The sequence below is a fragment of the Dipodomys merriami genome, unplaced genomic scaffold (genome assembly GCF_024711535.1).
Source record: "Dipodomys merriami isolate MVZ:Mamm:240054 unplaced genomic scaffold, mDipMer1.0.p SCAF_6, whole genome shotgun sequence".
NCBI classification, from domain to species: domain Eukaryota; kingdom Metazoa; phylum Chordata; class Mammalia; order Rodentia; family Heteromyidae; genus Dipodomys; species Dipodomys merriami.
Genome location: NW_027206179.1, coordinates 26,500,237 through 26,515,980, shown reverse-complemented (window position 1 = coordinate 26,515,980; position 15,744 = coordinate 26,500,237). Strand labels below are relative to the sequence as shown.

Genomic DNA, 15,744 nt, shown 5'->3' with positions numbered 1-15,744 from the left:
CAGCTGAATTTATTAATGCAATTTTTTTCCTTGGAAATAGTGGTATTATTCATAATGGAATTGAATTTCTGGTGTGAGTTATGCTCCATTTGGAAATAGAAAAATAGTTGGTGTCATATTAGTTGGTGCAAAATCTACATTTGGCAGTCAGAAATTTATGTTCATTTCCATGATAACATATGACAATTTGCACATGTAATGTACACTGTAATTTTGAAGGACTGTTTTTACTCATCTTACAGACTGAAAGTATGTTATTTGAAGATATTTAGTTGCAAGTACATTAAGTGTTGTTGAATTTTGCTCACAATATATTTTTTAATTTTTATTCTTTCCTAAAAAGTAAGCTGAATTTTTATATTTCACTAAGCTTCTGAAAAAAAAATTATTAGAACTTGCAAAGCAATGGGCTGGGAAGGTGGCTCAGTGGTAGAGCACTTGCCTTGCATGCATGAGGCCCTGGGTTCGATACCCCAGCACCACATAAGCAAAAAGAAAAAAGCCGGAAGTGATAGAGCGCTAGCCTTGAGCTGAAGAGCTGAGGGACAGCCCCCAAGCCCAGAGTTCAGGCCCCACGACCGGACCAAAAAAAAAAAGGAACTTGCAAACAAAAACATGAATAAATATTGTAGGAAACACTTGAAATTTCTACACAGGTACAGTTTTTACATTATATATTTTATAGTTTTTATTTTTGATACAATTATCTTTGCTTGAAGCTAATTATTGTGAGATAAAGACAAAAGGGTGTCTAAAGTATTTCAAGTTTGGGAAATTTGCAGTTTAAGCAATATCTTCATGTCAATAATAAAAAAAAAAGTTGAGTATAGTAGTATATGCCTATGATTCCAGCATAAGAGGGAGGCAATAGGTAGGAGGATCACAGTCTTTTCAGTATTTTGCAGAACCAGACAAAAATGGGAGACCCAACCTGAAAAAATACTAAAGCCCCAAATGGATAGGGTGTGTCTCAAATAATAGAGTGCCTGCCTAGGAAGAGGGAGGCCATAAATTCAACTCTAGGACTGCTGTATTGATGATTAGAAGATGAAGGTTTTCAAATTCAAAATGCAGATGAGCAGTATACATAAACATATGTATTCATGATCACATACATGTGGCACACACATGTACACAAATACATAACAAATATGTCCCATGGGCACACATATGTTTGTGTGAGCATACATACACAAGCACCTGCACATATACCCACTCATTTACATATGTGCAGTCTGCATGCACACAGATACATGCACCATGTACACATGCATGTTTATGCACACATGTATGCATATACATGCCTGTACATCTTCATATTTAGAGAACATGTCTGGAAAATGTGTTTTCTGAACAAAGTTTCTCACTACCTGTCATGCTGATTTCAAGTTGGTGTGTGGTTTTCAATATTTTATGGAATGTTCTATTTCCTGTGTGTTTTCTTCCTTGGCCAGTCTGACACAATTCCTGCTACTCTGGTTTGAGGAATTTTAAGGGAGAATTGTTTCATTTTTTTTCTGGTTGTCTGTGGTAAAAACTTATTCTCAGGGTCAGCTGTGTCTGACCTCCAATTTGGCTGTCTTTATCAGTATAGTTAAGGGTACAGTCTTTGTGTGTGTGTGTGTGTGTGTGTGTGTGTGTGTGTGTGAGAGAGAGAGAGAGAGAGAGAGAGAGAGAGAGAGAGAGAGAGAGATTGTAGAGCAAGAAAAAACAAGCATTGATTGAAAAACTTAATGAAGTATGTGCATTGAGAATATTATTCAGACCACCTACCGTTCATCCCACTGATGAAGAAAGGATCCTTTCATTTAGACAATGAGATAAAGAAACCATACTCTGTGCACATGACAGCAGTTTATTAATCACACGTGCTCACAGACCAAGTGAGAAGGGCACCTTTGGAATTAGGAGATATCCTGCACCTGAAAGACTACATTAGGTTGTGCTTTGGGGCCAGGGACAACCATCAGGGTCTGTGAGAAACAGGTTTTCTAGGACAATAGGGTAGAGAAACTTGGTTTCTGAGGGAGGAAGTGATTGGCTTGAGTATTTGGTAGGGAGACGAAAACACTTAGGGTGAAGACAGGGTGGGGTGGAAATGGTCAGCTAACAAGGGAGCTAGCAGAAAAAGGGATTGCTTCTTTGTGGGAGAAAGGCAGGAAATCTTATAAGTCTTAAAACTTGTAAAGCCTGTTTTATAATGTTGATCTTTATAATTCTTATGGTTTCCTGGGAGAAGGAAGTAGGAGTAATTAGAACCTTGGTTACCTGAGGCAGTGAGACATTACCAGGTTATAGTTGGAACCATTGCAGGTCTAGACCAAGGAAAAGAGGCCAGGCTGGATGTTCACAGCATCAGGGTTTCTACTAACACATACCAGGTTAAGTAAAAAGTCTGCAAACCTACTATCCAGCTCATCACACATAGCTAAGGGATACAGAAATTGTCATTCTTGGCTTGCGTTTGGGCTCTTACCAGATTGTGGTTTCTAATAGGTTAATAATCTCTTTGTACTTCTGTTTCTTCATTCCTAGTAGTATAATAACAATTATCTCATAGGATTTTTGAAATATTAAGGGAAATAATCCTTAGCTATTATTATTAATTGGGTATAGAAATGATCCCATACAGCTGGGAAGGTGGCTCAATGGAAGACTGCTTGCCTTGCATGCAAAAGGCTCTGCGTTCCATTCCTCAGCACCACATAAGCAGAAAAAGCTGGAAGTGGCGCTGTGGCTCAAGTGGTAGAGTGCTAGCCTTGAGCTGAAGAGCTGAGGGACAGCACCCAGGCCCAGATTTCAGGCCCCACCACCGACAAATAAATAAATAAATAAATAAACAAAAAAAGAAATGATCCCATCCAACTCCTGAAGGTAAGCTAATCAATTTGATTGTCATTCTAAGGCAGTAGTCAGAGTAAAGTTTACAGTATCATTAAATGCACCTGAACTATACTTTGAGTCTTTATTTTTTTCTGCAAGGTCATGAATTGACAAACTATAAATAGTTATTTAGAAGTGCTAGGAAAGCTTTGCATTTAGAATATTATTAAAGGGTATTTTAAATAATGATCATTTAAAGATTCTCCTTTCTAAGAGTATTGATATTTTGAAAGCAAGGCACAGAGTCTATTACATAAAAGACATTCAATAAGCACTGATTGAATAGTTTTCAAAAATGAGTCATTGTAACTATCAAATTATGGATATTACACCATAGCCTCATTTGTAATATTTGCAAGTAAATTGAACAAAAGATTAGTAAAGTATGTAGACATTTCTGTAGAATCTTCATATTATGAGTGCCACAGTATTGTATTCTAGTTGGAAGATGGGAATTTGCCTTAAAGTTTCATAGCATAGCAAGTATACTATTTACTTGGTTGGCAAAGGGATGCTGAAAGGAAATGAAGCCCTTCAAAATCTCTTGTTAGCTCATCTACTGGGTAGCAGGAGGGAATAAGAGGAAGTAACAAAGTGTCTTTATTATTTGTGAATGTAGGTATTTTATACAGACTAAAGTTTTCATTGGAACAAACTCTGTTAGTTGAAATAAATTGTAAAATCTCCACGAACTTGCTGGCTAGTTTCTATGATGCTTACAGAGTCTTTTTGTGTATATGTTGTTAATATTTGTTAATTCATTAGCTTTCAAATCTCAGTTGTGTTTGTGACCGTCTGCTTAAAGCATTGTTTTAGAGACTCATGTGAAAGGAATCTAGATTCCTTTTAACGCTAACATCTGTGATGATAAACAATCACAAGGAGGGATCTTAATTAAAAAGTGCTGGAAAAGTTAGGAGTTTAACATTTTAACATGTGGTGTTAACACAGAATAAAATTAGATAATATGTATAGTAATATACATATTAGGGGCATTACTGATTATAACATGTTTTACTACAGCATGATATGGCCTAAGAGCACAGGTTCCAGATTTAGTGCCTCAGTTTGATTCCTGGTGTGACATAACCATTGTATACATTTATGGTTATTCTTGTTTCTTTACGTGGATATAGTTTACTTTCAATAGGTCTTTCCATAATAGAGGTCATAACAGAACAGATTTATGTGTAATTTTTTTCTGGGATACATGTAGGAAGGTTATTGAACGCTTAGAATTTAAAAGCAATGATTGTTTTCTATTCTCATTTATTAAGTGAACTTCTAAGAAAAAAAAAAGAAAACAACAACTTGTATTTAGAGAGTAGATATCAAAAGCCAAACGGGTACTATTTTACTCTGAAGCAGTGTTGCAGCTGCACCATTGGAATGATTTTAAAGCAAGTTATCTCCTGCTGAAACTGCTGCCTTTGATATCAAGTGGTCATTAAAAGTCCCATGACACTTCACTAAAACTTAAAATTATCCATCACTCAGTCTTGGCTAGGGTTCAAATTTGAAAGAAGAAACTCTTAAAGTGGTGAAGGTATTTATAGTCCCCGCCTAATGCTTTTAAATACTTTTGTCTGCTGGAAGAGCACTCTCTTCAGGTGGCTGGGATGAAGAGACTCTTGTCATTCACACAGGCTTAGTTGCTGAGTCAATCATGTCTCCAAACATGCTTGCTTGTGGTTTCTAATGCATTCTTTGGTAAAACATAAATTCACAAAATTGCTTTGACTTAGAAATTGCTAAAAGTCTTTGTTTTTCTGTCTTTCTCATGCAAAAAAAACTCTGAGCACATTAGTTCTCTAGGAAAAATTCCAAACATAGGAAAGCTCAGAAAGGCCTCGGTAGATAGAAAGAGTTGAAGTAAAACATGTTGCTCAGAGTGATGAGACAATTAGCTGGAGTTCACTATGAAAATAAAAATGTGATAACATTTGAATTTAATACTATGATTTCTAAGCTCTGAGAAAAATCACAGTTACAGGGAAAAAGTATTCCAAAACAGAAACATGACACAAGATAAAATTAGCTTGTCATATATACTGTTTTGAAACCTAAATGCTATTTAGGGTTTCTCACTAATTTTCAATGTTGCCTTTGTATTGTGCCCGGTATGGTTCATGTAATTGGATACACAGTTCTAAGTAGAGGACCATGGTTTATAGAGAGTTGTTTCTAGTTACATTGGTATATTTCATCTTCTGTCCTCTCTGATCCTCTTCCTGCACTCTTCATTAGATGATGGCTGTTGCCCAGAATAGACTCCGAAGAGGAGGTATGGGTTTCCTATTATTTGTTTGGCTCTTCCTTCAATCCAGTCCTGCGGCTGTGATGTCTCACCAGCTTCTGCACCGAGTTGCACAAGCCAGGGAAGGGGGGGGAGGTGAGGGGGAAGGGGCGTGGCCCAGGGCGAACGGGGGCGTGGCCAGACGCATAATGGGCGTGGCTAGCCGCGGGGTGGGGCGGGGCTTCTTTCGGAGCGGCAGGCGACGCGTCCACCCCAGGTTAGCCCCGGGCTGCCGCGGCTGCAGTGGCCCGAGCAGATGCTCGGGGTCTCTCCACGGCGCCAGTGCTTTCTTCGCCTGCTCAGCGTCAACCTGTCTGGGCCGGGGACGGACCTCTGGAAGTGCTGATTCTGGAAACTCTATCATCTCCAGCCTCCTGGCTCCTCAGGAGAAAGCCAAGGGCTCCCAGGTGCATCCGGGAGTCGGGAGCCCAGTGGTGCAGCAGCGCCTGCCTTCAGATCGCCCCCGCCGGAGACCTCATCTGCCACTCCTCCTCCGGTGCCCGCGGCTCACGGCGCTCGGGAAGAGTGGGCACCACTACCCGGAAAGGGGCGACCGGACGCCGAGGATGGACGCCCAGACCTGGCGCGTGGGCGTTCGCTGTCTCCTCCTCCTGGCTCTCCTCGGGTCTTCCCCGAGCGAGGGCGTGGAGACCTGCGAAGAAGTTCGGAAACTTTTCCAGTGGCGGATCGTGGGAGCTGTCAAGGGGCTGCCAGACTCGCCGCGGGCAGGTAAGGAGCGGCTGGCGGTCCTGGGCGATACTCGGGCCGATGGTCCTCTGCGCGCCCAACCCGCCCAAGGCTTTCGGAGGTGACACTTGGAGGGGAAAATGACCTTTGGGGCCCTCCTGTCCGCGAGGTGTATCTCACGGAGGCCTCCAGGGATGCTGGGTGTGCACAAGGAAAGCAGCCTGCGCAGCTCTGGGGCACTCCCTACCTACGCCTGCCTGCCTGCAGCCACCCCGAGTTTTGCGCCTTTGCTCCCTTGTTGGGTCCCCTTCAGCTTGGATGCTTTGGAAGGGTCTAGTGAAGCAGAGATCTGAGGACAGCGTGCCCCCCGGCTGCATTTAGGTTCAGAGAAATAATTGCACGAACAGTACGGGTTTGCTGATTTCCCACAAACTGCAAGGAGTTGAGTCTGTTGCCTCTAGTTGCCTTGATAATAGAAAAGACAAACCCTCATTTTTGGGGGAGGGGGTGGAGAATGCAGCACTAAGAAATCCAGCCCATCTTTATTTAGTAACAAAGAGATGTGACCTTTAGCCTCCTTTGGATGTGACCTCTCTGTCCAGTCACTAAGCCTTTCTTGCAGGAAACCCGGATTGCGAGAGTGTCTCTCAGAAACATAATGTAGTTTTTAGCCTGCAAGGTGCCAGGGCAACAGGAGAGCAAACTCAGAGCACTGGGGAGCAGCTTAACCTGGATAAGGTGCAATAGAGATTCAGAGTATAAGAATGTGGCTGATGGGGTCCATGTGCAGCGTGTTTGCTACTCTTTTTGTCCGGAAGAGCAGGTATTAGCTGTCTAACATGATAGTAGGTGTCTGGAGCATGCACCTCTTCAGCCCTGACTGTGAAAACAGCACCCAGAGGAATGAACGCTGTGAGACTGTAGTTGAACAAAGAAAGAATTTGAGGAGGATGCTTGATCCTAAAATCCACCCGCCTTAGTTTCTAATATGGGCTGACTTGGCTTTTACCGATACCCAGCTTAAGCTTAGTACTTTTGCTTGCATGGTTTTGTGGTTATGAACTCAATTCTTATCCATCCCAAGAAGAAAAACTGAGTGTTTTGAGAACTTTATACACTTGAGTTTTAAATGACCAGCCTTAGAAATGCTTATTTGAATACCTATTCATTGCTTCTGGATACCTTTTCAATACTACTGGAAACAACATAGGCAACAGTCTGTGTTAGTTTGACTCTTCTCAAATATCTCCTTATAAGTATGTATTTTATTTCACTACATTTTCATTAAGTAATAAATCTCACTTAGCTGCTTATAAAAAATCTAAAATGTGTGTATGTTTTTGATAAGAGTATTGAGCTGTGAGATCCTCACTTGACTTATTAGATTTTGCCCTCCAAATACAATAGTTTTGGCAGATGTATATAGCAAATGTTGACAGCTACCCAGTAAGGCTTTGATTTCAATCCTTTCTCTTAGCTCAGTGGTTTTGGTGCCTGTTGAATACAACACATTGACTAGAACCTGTTTCATTTCACTTGTAGAACCTTGTATGTGTCTTTTCTTTCAAAGAACTTCGCAGTGTACTAATCATTGAGGTAGAATTTTACCAGGATATAAGGGAAAATGGAAGCTCTGCTCTACAGTGGAGGTAGAATCTGTTGTCACAACAGATTCTAGCAACAGTATCTCCTTTCAAGTCATTCTGGTTTGTGTCCCCACAGCTAGTGTCATTCTTTATCTGTAACTTAAGCACAACAGCTCCTACTAGAAGGGATGGACAGAGTTATACTCTTAGGGGTCAGTGAGAAAAAGACTAAGTTCTCTTGACATCTTTATTAAGAAAAAGTCATGTGAAAGTATTGTGTTGATTTTGACTCACCCAATAAAAGGAACTAACATGAATTTGGCCTGATTCTGATTGTATGTGTGCATGTGCATATGCATCTGTGTGTGTGTGTGTGTGTGTGTGTGTGTGTGTGTATCTGTCTCTGTTGGCCGCACATTTGCTTGAATAGCTATGAATTTAAATAGTATCTTTCGACATGAATCTATCTCTTCTTTCAACTAAAAAATCTCCTTCCCAGACTAAGTCACAGATACCCTATGTTTTACAAATGTTTATTTTTGTTTATATATATATATATATATATATAATCTATGATATTTAACATGATCGAATATGGATTTAGGGGATCTTATTTCTGAAAATATATCCTCAACTTCAAGAAAGAACATGGTTAATATGTAAGTATACATTTCCACATGAGAATACAATATATTTTTCTAAATAAATGTATTTATCCAACACATAGCTTTCCAGTGAGTGAAACTACTATGTTCCATTTGGTGCTGATTTTCGTAAAAGTACAATTTTTTTAGTACCCATCTGCATAGTTCATTTCTATGATACCTAGCAAAAATGCTGTTTTTTTTATCATATAAGGAGGTAGAATAACTTTTTAGATTCTTCCTACATGTGTGATTTTTATATCTCCTGAGAAATATATTACCAATTTGAAATTGTTAAAATGGTGAGAACAGCCACTTAAGTTGCTTCTGCAGTCTCTCCACCTTTGTCTCTGTGTTGCTCCAATTCCTTTTAAGCCTATTGAGCTCCTAAGGATGTTTGGATGAGAAATGTAAAAAAGGGAAGAAGGTGTAAATGTGATTAGAATTACAGATTTCTCTGTATTCTGATTTTATTTCCTAAGTAGTAGTCAAGGTGCCCTTTGCTTTTGTTTATTTTATTCGGGAAAAATGGTGAGTAGAAGTGTCTTTTAAGGTCCTTTCATTTTCATTTTATTTATTGGGAAAGGAGATAATGCTTTCCAGCTGAAATTTTGTTCACACATGTGTTGTTCATACAAGTATCAGAAAGTAATTCAGAGATGTAACTAAAACTCTAAGACTGCCATATATATATAATATATGATGATAAATAGATGGATAAATGGATGGATGGATAGCTAGATCAATGGATCGATTGATGGATCAATAGATAGATAGATAGGTAGATAGAGATAGAGTGGTACTAGGGCTTGAATGCAGGACCTCATGCTTGTGCTTGACCATTGAACCACATCTTCAGCTCTTTTGCATAATAGTTATTTTGAGAAAGGGTATCACTTTTTACTCATGTCTGTGCCTGGACCACAATCCTATTTCAGACTTCCCACTGTAGCTGGAATGACAGGTAAATGCCTTGTCACTCTGTCTCTTTTGTTGAGATGGAGTCTTGCTTTTTTTTTTTTTTGAGCTGGCCTGGAATCATGAATCAGGAAGATCCTGGTCTCAGCCTTCTGAGTAGCTAGGATTATTGGATTGAGCATCCATGCTAGATCCAACTACTTTTTAATGAATGCTTATCAGTTGAGAATAGTTTTGAGTGACCAAACTGTTAGTCAGCTTTAATTACCAAGTCAATTAACTTGTTAAGAGTATCAGTTTATTGTGACTTTTGATTTTAGAGGCTGCAGCCCACAATCAAGTGTCCTATTGATTTATGCCTCTGGGGAGGCAGCCACTATGGCTCAAGTGTGGAGATGAAAAAACACTCCACGTCATATGCGCCTGGAGGTAAAGGAAGAACTTAGAGTCTCACTTCTTCTTTGAAGATATATGGACCTCCTTCAAGGCTCCCGCATCACAAGGTTTCATTGTACCTCCTAATAGGTTCTGTTGGGCACCAAGCCCTTACCACTTGGACGTTTCAAGAAAAGTAACATCTGAACTGTAGCAATAACTTTTATGTGGTAAGGCTTAAATGAATAGAACAATAAGAAATGGATGTGCCAAAATGAAATTCAAATACTGTAAGACACTTTTAAGTAGACTCTGTAGTTTTGTTAAGTGTAATGAAATTTTATTATCATGCCAAGGACAGTTTGTCTTATTCTTATTTATACCCAAGAGAAAAGTCTTGGTTTCATTGACATCATAGATATCTGTGTTTCAAAACTTAATTTTGCCAGTTGCAGTTCTCTAGGTTAATTAATTATCATTTTATTTTATTTGAGAACATACTGTACAGAGGGGTTACAATTACATGGGCAGGATAATGCATACATTTCTTACCAAGCATTGCAGCCTCCTCCTTTGTTTACCCTTCACCTCCCTTCCCAGCCTTCCCCCTCCCCCCCCCCACCCAATCATACCCCCCTCCCTCCCCACACCGACATTGTAAAGCTGGTTTTGACATGACATTTTGTACTTCTCATTGTTGCAACAGGTCCGCCTGAATCCTTAAACGACTTGTTTGTCCCCATCTCCTCCACAAGTTATACTGACATCAAATATAGTGAAAGCGGGGGTTATACTTTGGGGGAGGGACATACAAAGCAACGGTTCATCTGTAAAAATGAGAGTATTATGGAAAGGTAGATGAAAGGAAATGACCCATGTAAACTGACACAAATTCAGGAGGATATGTTTTCAACATGTATGTCTTTTGTTTTGTTTTGGTACTGAGGGCCTGTGCTTGCTAGGCAGGTGCTCTACCACTTAAGCCATGCTTCCAGTCCTTTTGCAGTAGTTATATTTTTGTGTTTTTTTTCTGGGGCCAGCTTCAGACCCCTATCCTTTAATCCATGCCTTCCTATCACTGGGACTACAACTATATACACCATCCTTGACTTATTGGTTGAGATAAGGTATTGAACATTTTTGGCTTGGTCTGGTCTTAAACCATAATCTTCTGCTTTTATTCAATCCTAGTAGTTAGGATTACAGTGATGTCCTGCTATGCCTAGCCCTCAAAATGTACTCATTGTGGTATTTAAAATTTTAACTTTCCTTGATTTTTAGATGACATTTAGTTTCACGACTCTTGTATATCAGAAAAAAATTAGTACTTAGGTTTTCAGTGTCATGATTCATCTGTTTCTGTGTGAAAGCTCATGCTAGTATTTTGTTTGTTTCTTGTGAACTACTAAAACGCTAAAAGACAAATAAGGCTTCAGCACCACTGGGAGCAGCCTCCATAGCCACTGCTCCCCGGCGCCCCATTCCTCTGATTTAGATTGGGGAAGTAGTGAGCTTGGAGTGGTTTCAGGAATCACACAGTTAGGGGTGCTGGTAGCCATGACCACTCCCAATCTGAAATTGGGACTCTTTCCAAGAAACTATCATTTTTGTCTGCTTGAGCAGCACAGTTATGAATATCAGATTTCCATAGTCAATGCTGGACTCACTGTCTGATATTGAGGTGCTTTAGTAGTAGTAGTAATAATACTAGCACATATTACTTGAACAAAATAATGAATTGCATCATGCCATTTCTGTGCATGCATATATCATGCTTGAATCAAGTCCATCATTTTTTCTACCGGTCTGCCCTTTCTGACGTCTAGATTTTGTTTGTTAGTTTCCACATATAAAGGAAAATATATGATCTTGTCTTTCTGTGCCTGGTTTGAGATGTTTGGCATAGTGCTATTGAGTGCCTCCATTTTTTCTGCAAGTTCCATGATTTTGTTCATATTTATCACAGAAGAGTACTCCATAGTGTGTGTATGTGTGTGTGTGTGTGTGTGTGTGTGTGTGTGTGTGTGTGTGTGTGTGTGTGTGTACATGCTCACAAAAACCTCACTGGAGACAAGGCTGTAGTTAAACATATTAGTTCATTTTGCTTCCTGCAGTAAAGGAGATTACATACCACAGAGCTGTAGATATCCTGTTTGTAAACAGTTGGAAGGTTCTTTAGATAGGATTTAGGCTTGTGCTAAGTGATTATGAATAGGGTTTAATGAGGTGGAACAATTTAGGAAATGTATCAGTAATTTTAGGTGTTAAGATTTTAGGTATTAAGAAGACTAAATTGGGTAGTTATCAATTATTGGAGAGGCAGTAGTTTTATGGTTGCACAATAAGTTTGGCCATATATTGTTGCACCACATGTTAGTGGTCATGTATCATGATCATTTTCTTATTCTGTGCCTGTTTTTGTTGAATAGAGAACAATAACATCCAGTTCCAGGATCAAGGAAGTTGTCAACTACCCATAGAAAGTCCAGTGTGAACTTAGATCCAGAGAAACATGTTTTATTTATATTCAGACCTTTAAGGGGTGGGGAGGTGGCTCCATGGTAGAGCGCTTGTCTTGCATGCCTGAGGCCCTGGGTTCGATTCCTCAGCACCACATAAGCAAAAATAAAAAAAGCCGGAAGTGATAGAGCGCTAGCCTTGAGCTGAAGAGCTGAGGGACAGCGCCCAGGCTCAGAGTTCAGGCCGCACGAATTGACCTCCCCCCCGCCCCCCCCAAAAAGAAGGTATATTCAGACCTTTAGTGCATCTGGATGATGGAGAAATGAAAATGATCTTCTACTGTAGGCTACAGAATATAATTGCCCATTAGGGACCTGAATTGCACTGATTACAACATAGTCATACATTGTCATCAATGACATAAATACTACTTGTTGGCTATAAATATTATGTCTTCATTTTTTCCATATAATAATTTAAGTTTTTTAATTGGCAATTATTAATTAACTTGAATTTGCTTGTGTTCAGCCAGTTAAGAAATTCTGAATATGGGGCTGGGAAGGTAGCTCAGTGGTAGAGCGCTTGCCTTGCATGCCTGAGGCCCTGGGTTCGATTCCTCAGCACCACATAAGCAAAAAAAAAAAAAATGGCCGGAAGTGGCACTGTAGCTCAAGTGGTAGAGCGCTAGCCTTGAGCAGAAGAGCTGAGGGACAGTGCCCAGGCCCAGAGTTCAGGCCCCACGACTGGACCCCCCCCCCAAAAAAAAAAAAAAAGAAATTCTGAATATGGATTTTTGTTTTCCACAGATCTACTTCTTCCATTGTTCTTATGTTTGATAAAGACACCTTCTAAATCTACAACATATTTTATCATCAATAGATAAGACCAAGGGCAATATTCTTAACTAGGTACATCTCCTATGTAAACATTTATAAATGATCAGTTAGTATAACTCTCCTTTTTGTTCAAATAAAGTCATGGGAGACTTTAAACATATGTCTTTTTTTGGGGGGGGGGTCTGGTCGTGGGGCCTGAACTCTGAGCCTTAGCGCTGTCCCTCAGCTCTTCAGCTCAAGGCTAGCACTTTACCACTTGAGCCACAGCGCCACTTCCGGCTTTTTTTTCTTTTTGCTTATGTGGTGCTGGGGAATCAAACCCAGGGCCTCAGGCATGCAAGGCAAGCGCTCTACCACTGAGCCAACTTCCCAGCCCCAAACATATGTCTTGTTGAAACAGATGTTTTAAACGTGTTATATTATCTATTAAGTAATAATAGAAATTTTCCACATCTACCTTTTTTATAATAGTCTGACCTTCAGCTAAAATAAAATACCAACCTTACTCATAACTTTCCATTTTAGTAAAATTCAAATTTCACTAATTATACTATTATAGTCATCCTAAGATAATGATTCATTCTTCTATGAATCACAATAACTAATAAAGATTCTTATTTATTGTGTCAGGTTCACACATAGATACTCTACAAGTTGATTATATAATGTGCTTTTATAGGAAATAAAATGACATATTTTTGTTTCTGTGAATATATTCTCTTGAAACATTAAAGTACTGTAAAACAAATACGGAGTATAGTAAATTTTCTGTTCAGAAGTAACCACTCAATCTCTTTGAGTCTTTTTTCAGCATCCTTGTCAAGACTCTACCAGATGTATGTATATATATATCTAAATATAGATATATAGATAGATATACTTATGTAAGAATGTAAGAGCATGTTATATTTCTTTGTACTATATTTTCCTAGTTATAAGCATATCAGTGTTTCCTAGCTTTGAGTATATTTTAGCTGTGTAATACTCTGTTGAAGCACCATAAGTGAATTAAATTCTCCCTTGATGTTGGAAATGTATGTTTGCAGTATTTATAGTATTATAAGCCTAAGGAGATAAAAGACAATTTGATTATACCAAACTCTCACTTCACTCAGGACTTGGTATACATACATAGCCTCCTTTTATTCTACCCTGAGGTTTTTCAGCCTCAACACCATTGCCATTTGGGGCTGGGCAGCTCTTTATTGTTGGGGCTACCCAGTACATTTAGAAGCATTTCAGATCTCCTCTACTAGATATCAGTAGTAATTCTACCTCTTCCCCTCTTAAAGTGTAATATCTCTAGATATTTTCATGGGAGAAAAGAATCCCAGTTTAGAGCCACTGGGCTGGACTGTCTAAATTCACTCATGTGTGTTTGTACTCTGTATGCATGTATCTACTTACAGAATATGGAGGTGGCTTGTTTGCATGTTTCAAGTCCAGCTAAAAATCAAGATCATACTAGCTATTCTCTCTCTCTCTCTCTCTCTCTCTCTCTCTCTCTCTCTCTCTCTCTCTCTCTCTCTCTCTCTCTCTCTCTCTCTCTCTCTCTCTCTCTCTCTCTCTCTCTCTCTCTCTTGCCAGACCTGGGGCTTGAATTCAGGGCCTGGGTGCTGTCCTTGAGCTCCTTTTGCTCAAGGCTAGCATTCTACCACTTGAGTCACAGTGCCACTTCTAGCTTTTTTGGAGTAGTTGATTGGAGATTAGAGACCCACAGACTTTCCTGAAAGGGGCTGGCTTGGAACCATGATCCTCAGATCTCAGCCTTTTAAGTAGCTAGGATTACATAGGTGTGAGCCACTGGGACCTGGCTCCTTTTCTTTCTTTTACACTAGTCCTTTCACTAGCAGATTGTGTGCATGATGAAAATAAAGAATACATTTTTCTCCTGGGGCAATTTTAATGGACACATGATCAGCCAGTGGTATCACAGAGGATTCACTCAGAAATGACTCCACACCTGTTTTGTATTCTGTGGTCACTATGATGAAATTTGAACCCATACATGAGTACCTACAAATGATGTAGCTGCCCTATTGTACATGTTCATTCAATATCGATTACCTAGAACAGAGCTTGGCACAAAATATGAGTTGAATATTTAATTTAGCAAAGCTGACAGGAATCATCTTGACATATCTTTAAACTTCTGTTGTTCTTAAACACTAAAGTCTATGAACACTGAATATCTGAGGTTTTGCTATCTATAGGTATGATTAAAGAAATTCTTTTGGGGTGTCTTTTTTTGCATGGACAAATTATGGGCTCCTATTCATTTTCTTTTTCCCTAGACTATTAGACCAAACCCCATCATGGCCTAATTTAAATTTTGCCTATCCTGTTACTTTATGTATAGCTCAAATAAACATATCTTTAATCAGTTAAATCTGCTGCTTCACATACCCCACAAAACTTACATCTTCAATCCATAGATAAAAAACAAACAGATAATTCCCTGGGCTATAAAAGATCCCCAAAGCCACTGCTGTGTCTGGAATTTCTCTAGGACCCAGAGACTTACCATTTCTCAGCTGAGCCACATCACCCAGGCACTGTAAGCCTCTCTCCAAGTCCCTTCCCTCCTGAGAGTTTCCTTAGTTCTTCTTCTTTGGTGCTGGGCCTGTCCTGCTGGGCCTGCAAAGTCCCCTGGAGTGAGGTACATTCTCTCCCAGGCAAAATGTCAATGCTCTAGCCAAATAAAGCTCAGCATACTCCTTTCATCTTGTGGTTTTTCTTGCTCATCCCTGAGGTCCTGAAGCTTACCACATATGGGTCAATATTTAGTTATTTATAATATAAAGCAGGGACTCCAAGTAGTAATACTCATTTTAAATATATTTATATCCCTTTACCATGAGCTACTTGAGAGCAGGCTTTATAATTGGTATTTCCCTGTTCAATAATTTAGGCCAACTTTAATATGTATATAGATAAATAGATGTATAGAATTTTATATTTAGTCACCTAGTCAGTTTTTATATTAGTTAAATTCTTTATAATTAATATAAATAGAATGAACAATATAATAGGTGACAAATCTTAAAATACACGTTAAT

The 15,744-nt window shown here is 39.3% G+C and overlaps 1 protein-coding gene across 2 annotated transcripts in view; it reads left to right on the top strand.

Annotated features, from left to right (window-relative positions):
• The first annotated feature begins 5,440 nt into the window (after nt 1–5,440).
• The window catches only part of Gpc5 (glypican 5), a 1,051,553-nt gene continuing 1,041,249 nt past the window's right edge, over nt 5,441–15,744 (top strand). For both annotated transcript variants that reach the window (XM_070002745.1, XM_070002746.1), the window contains exon 1: nt 5,441–5,908. In XM_070002745.1, the coding sequence (XP_069858846.1) occupies nt 5,746–5,908 (163 nt within the window). In that variant the 5' untranslated portion in view covers nt 5,441–5,745. The remainder of the gene's footprint in view (nt 5,909–15,744) is intronic.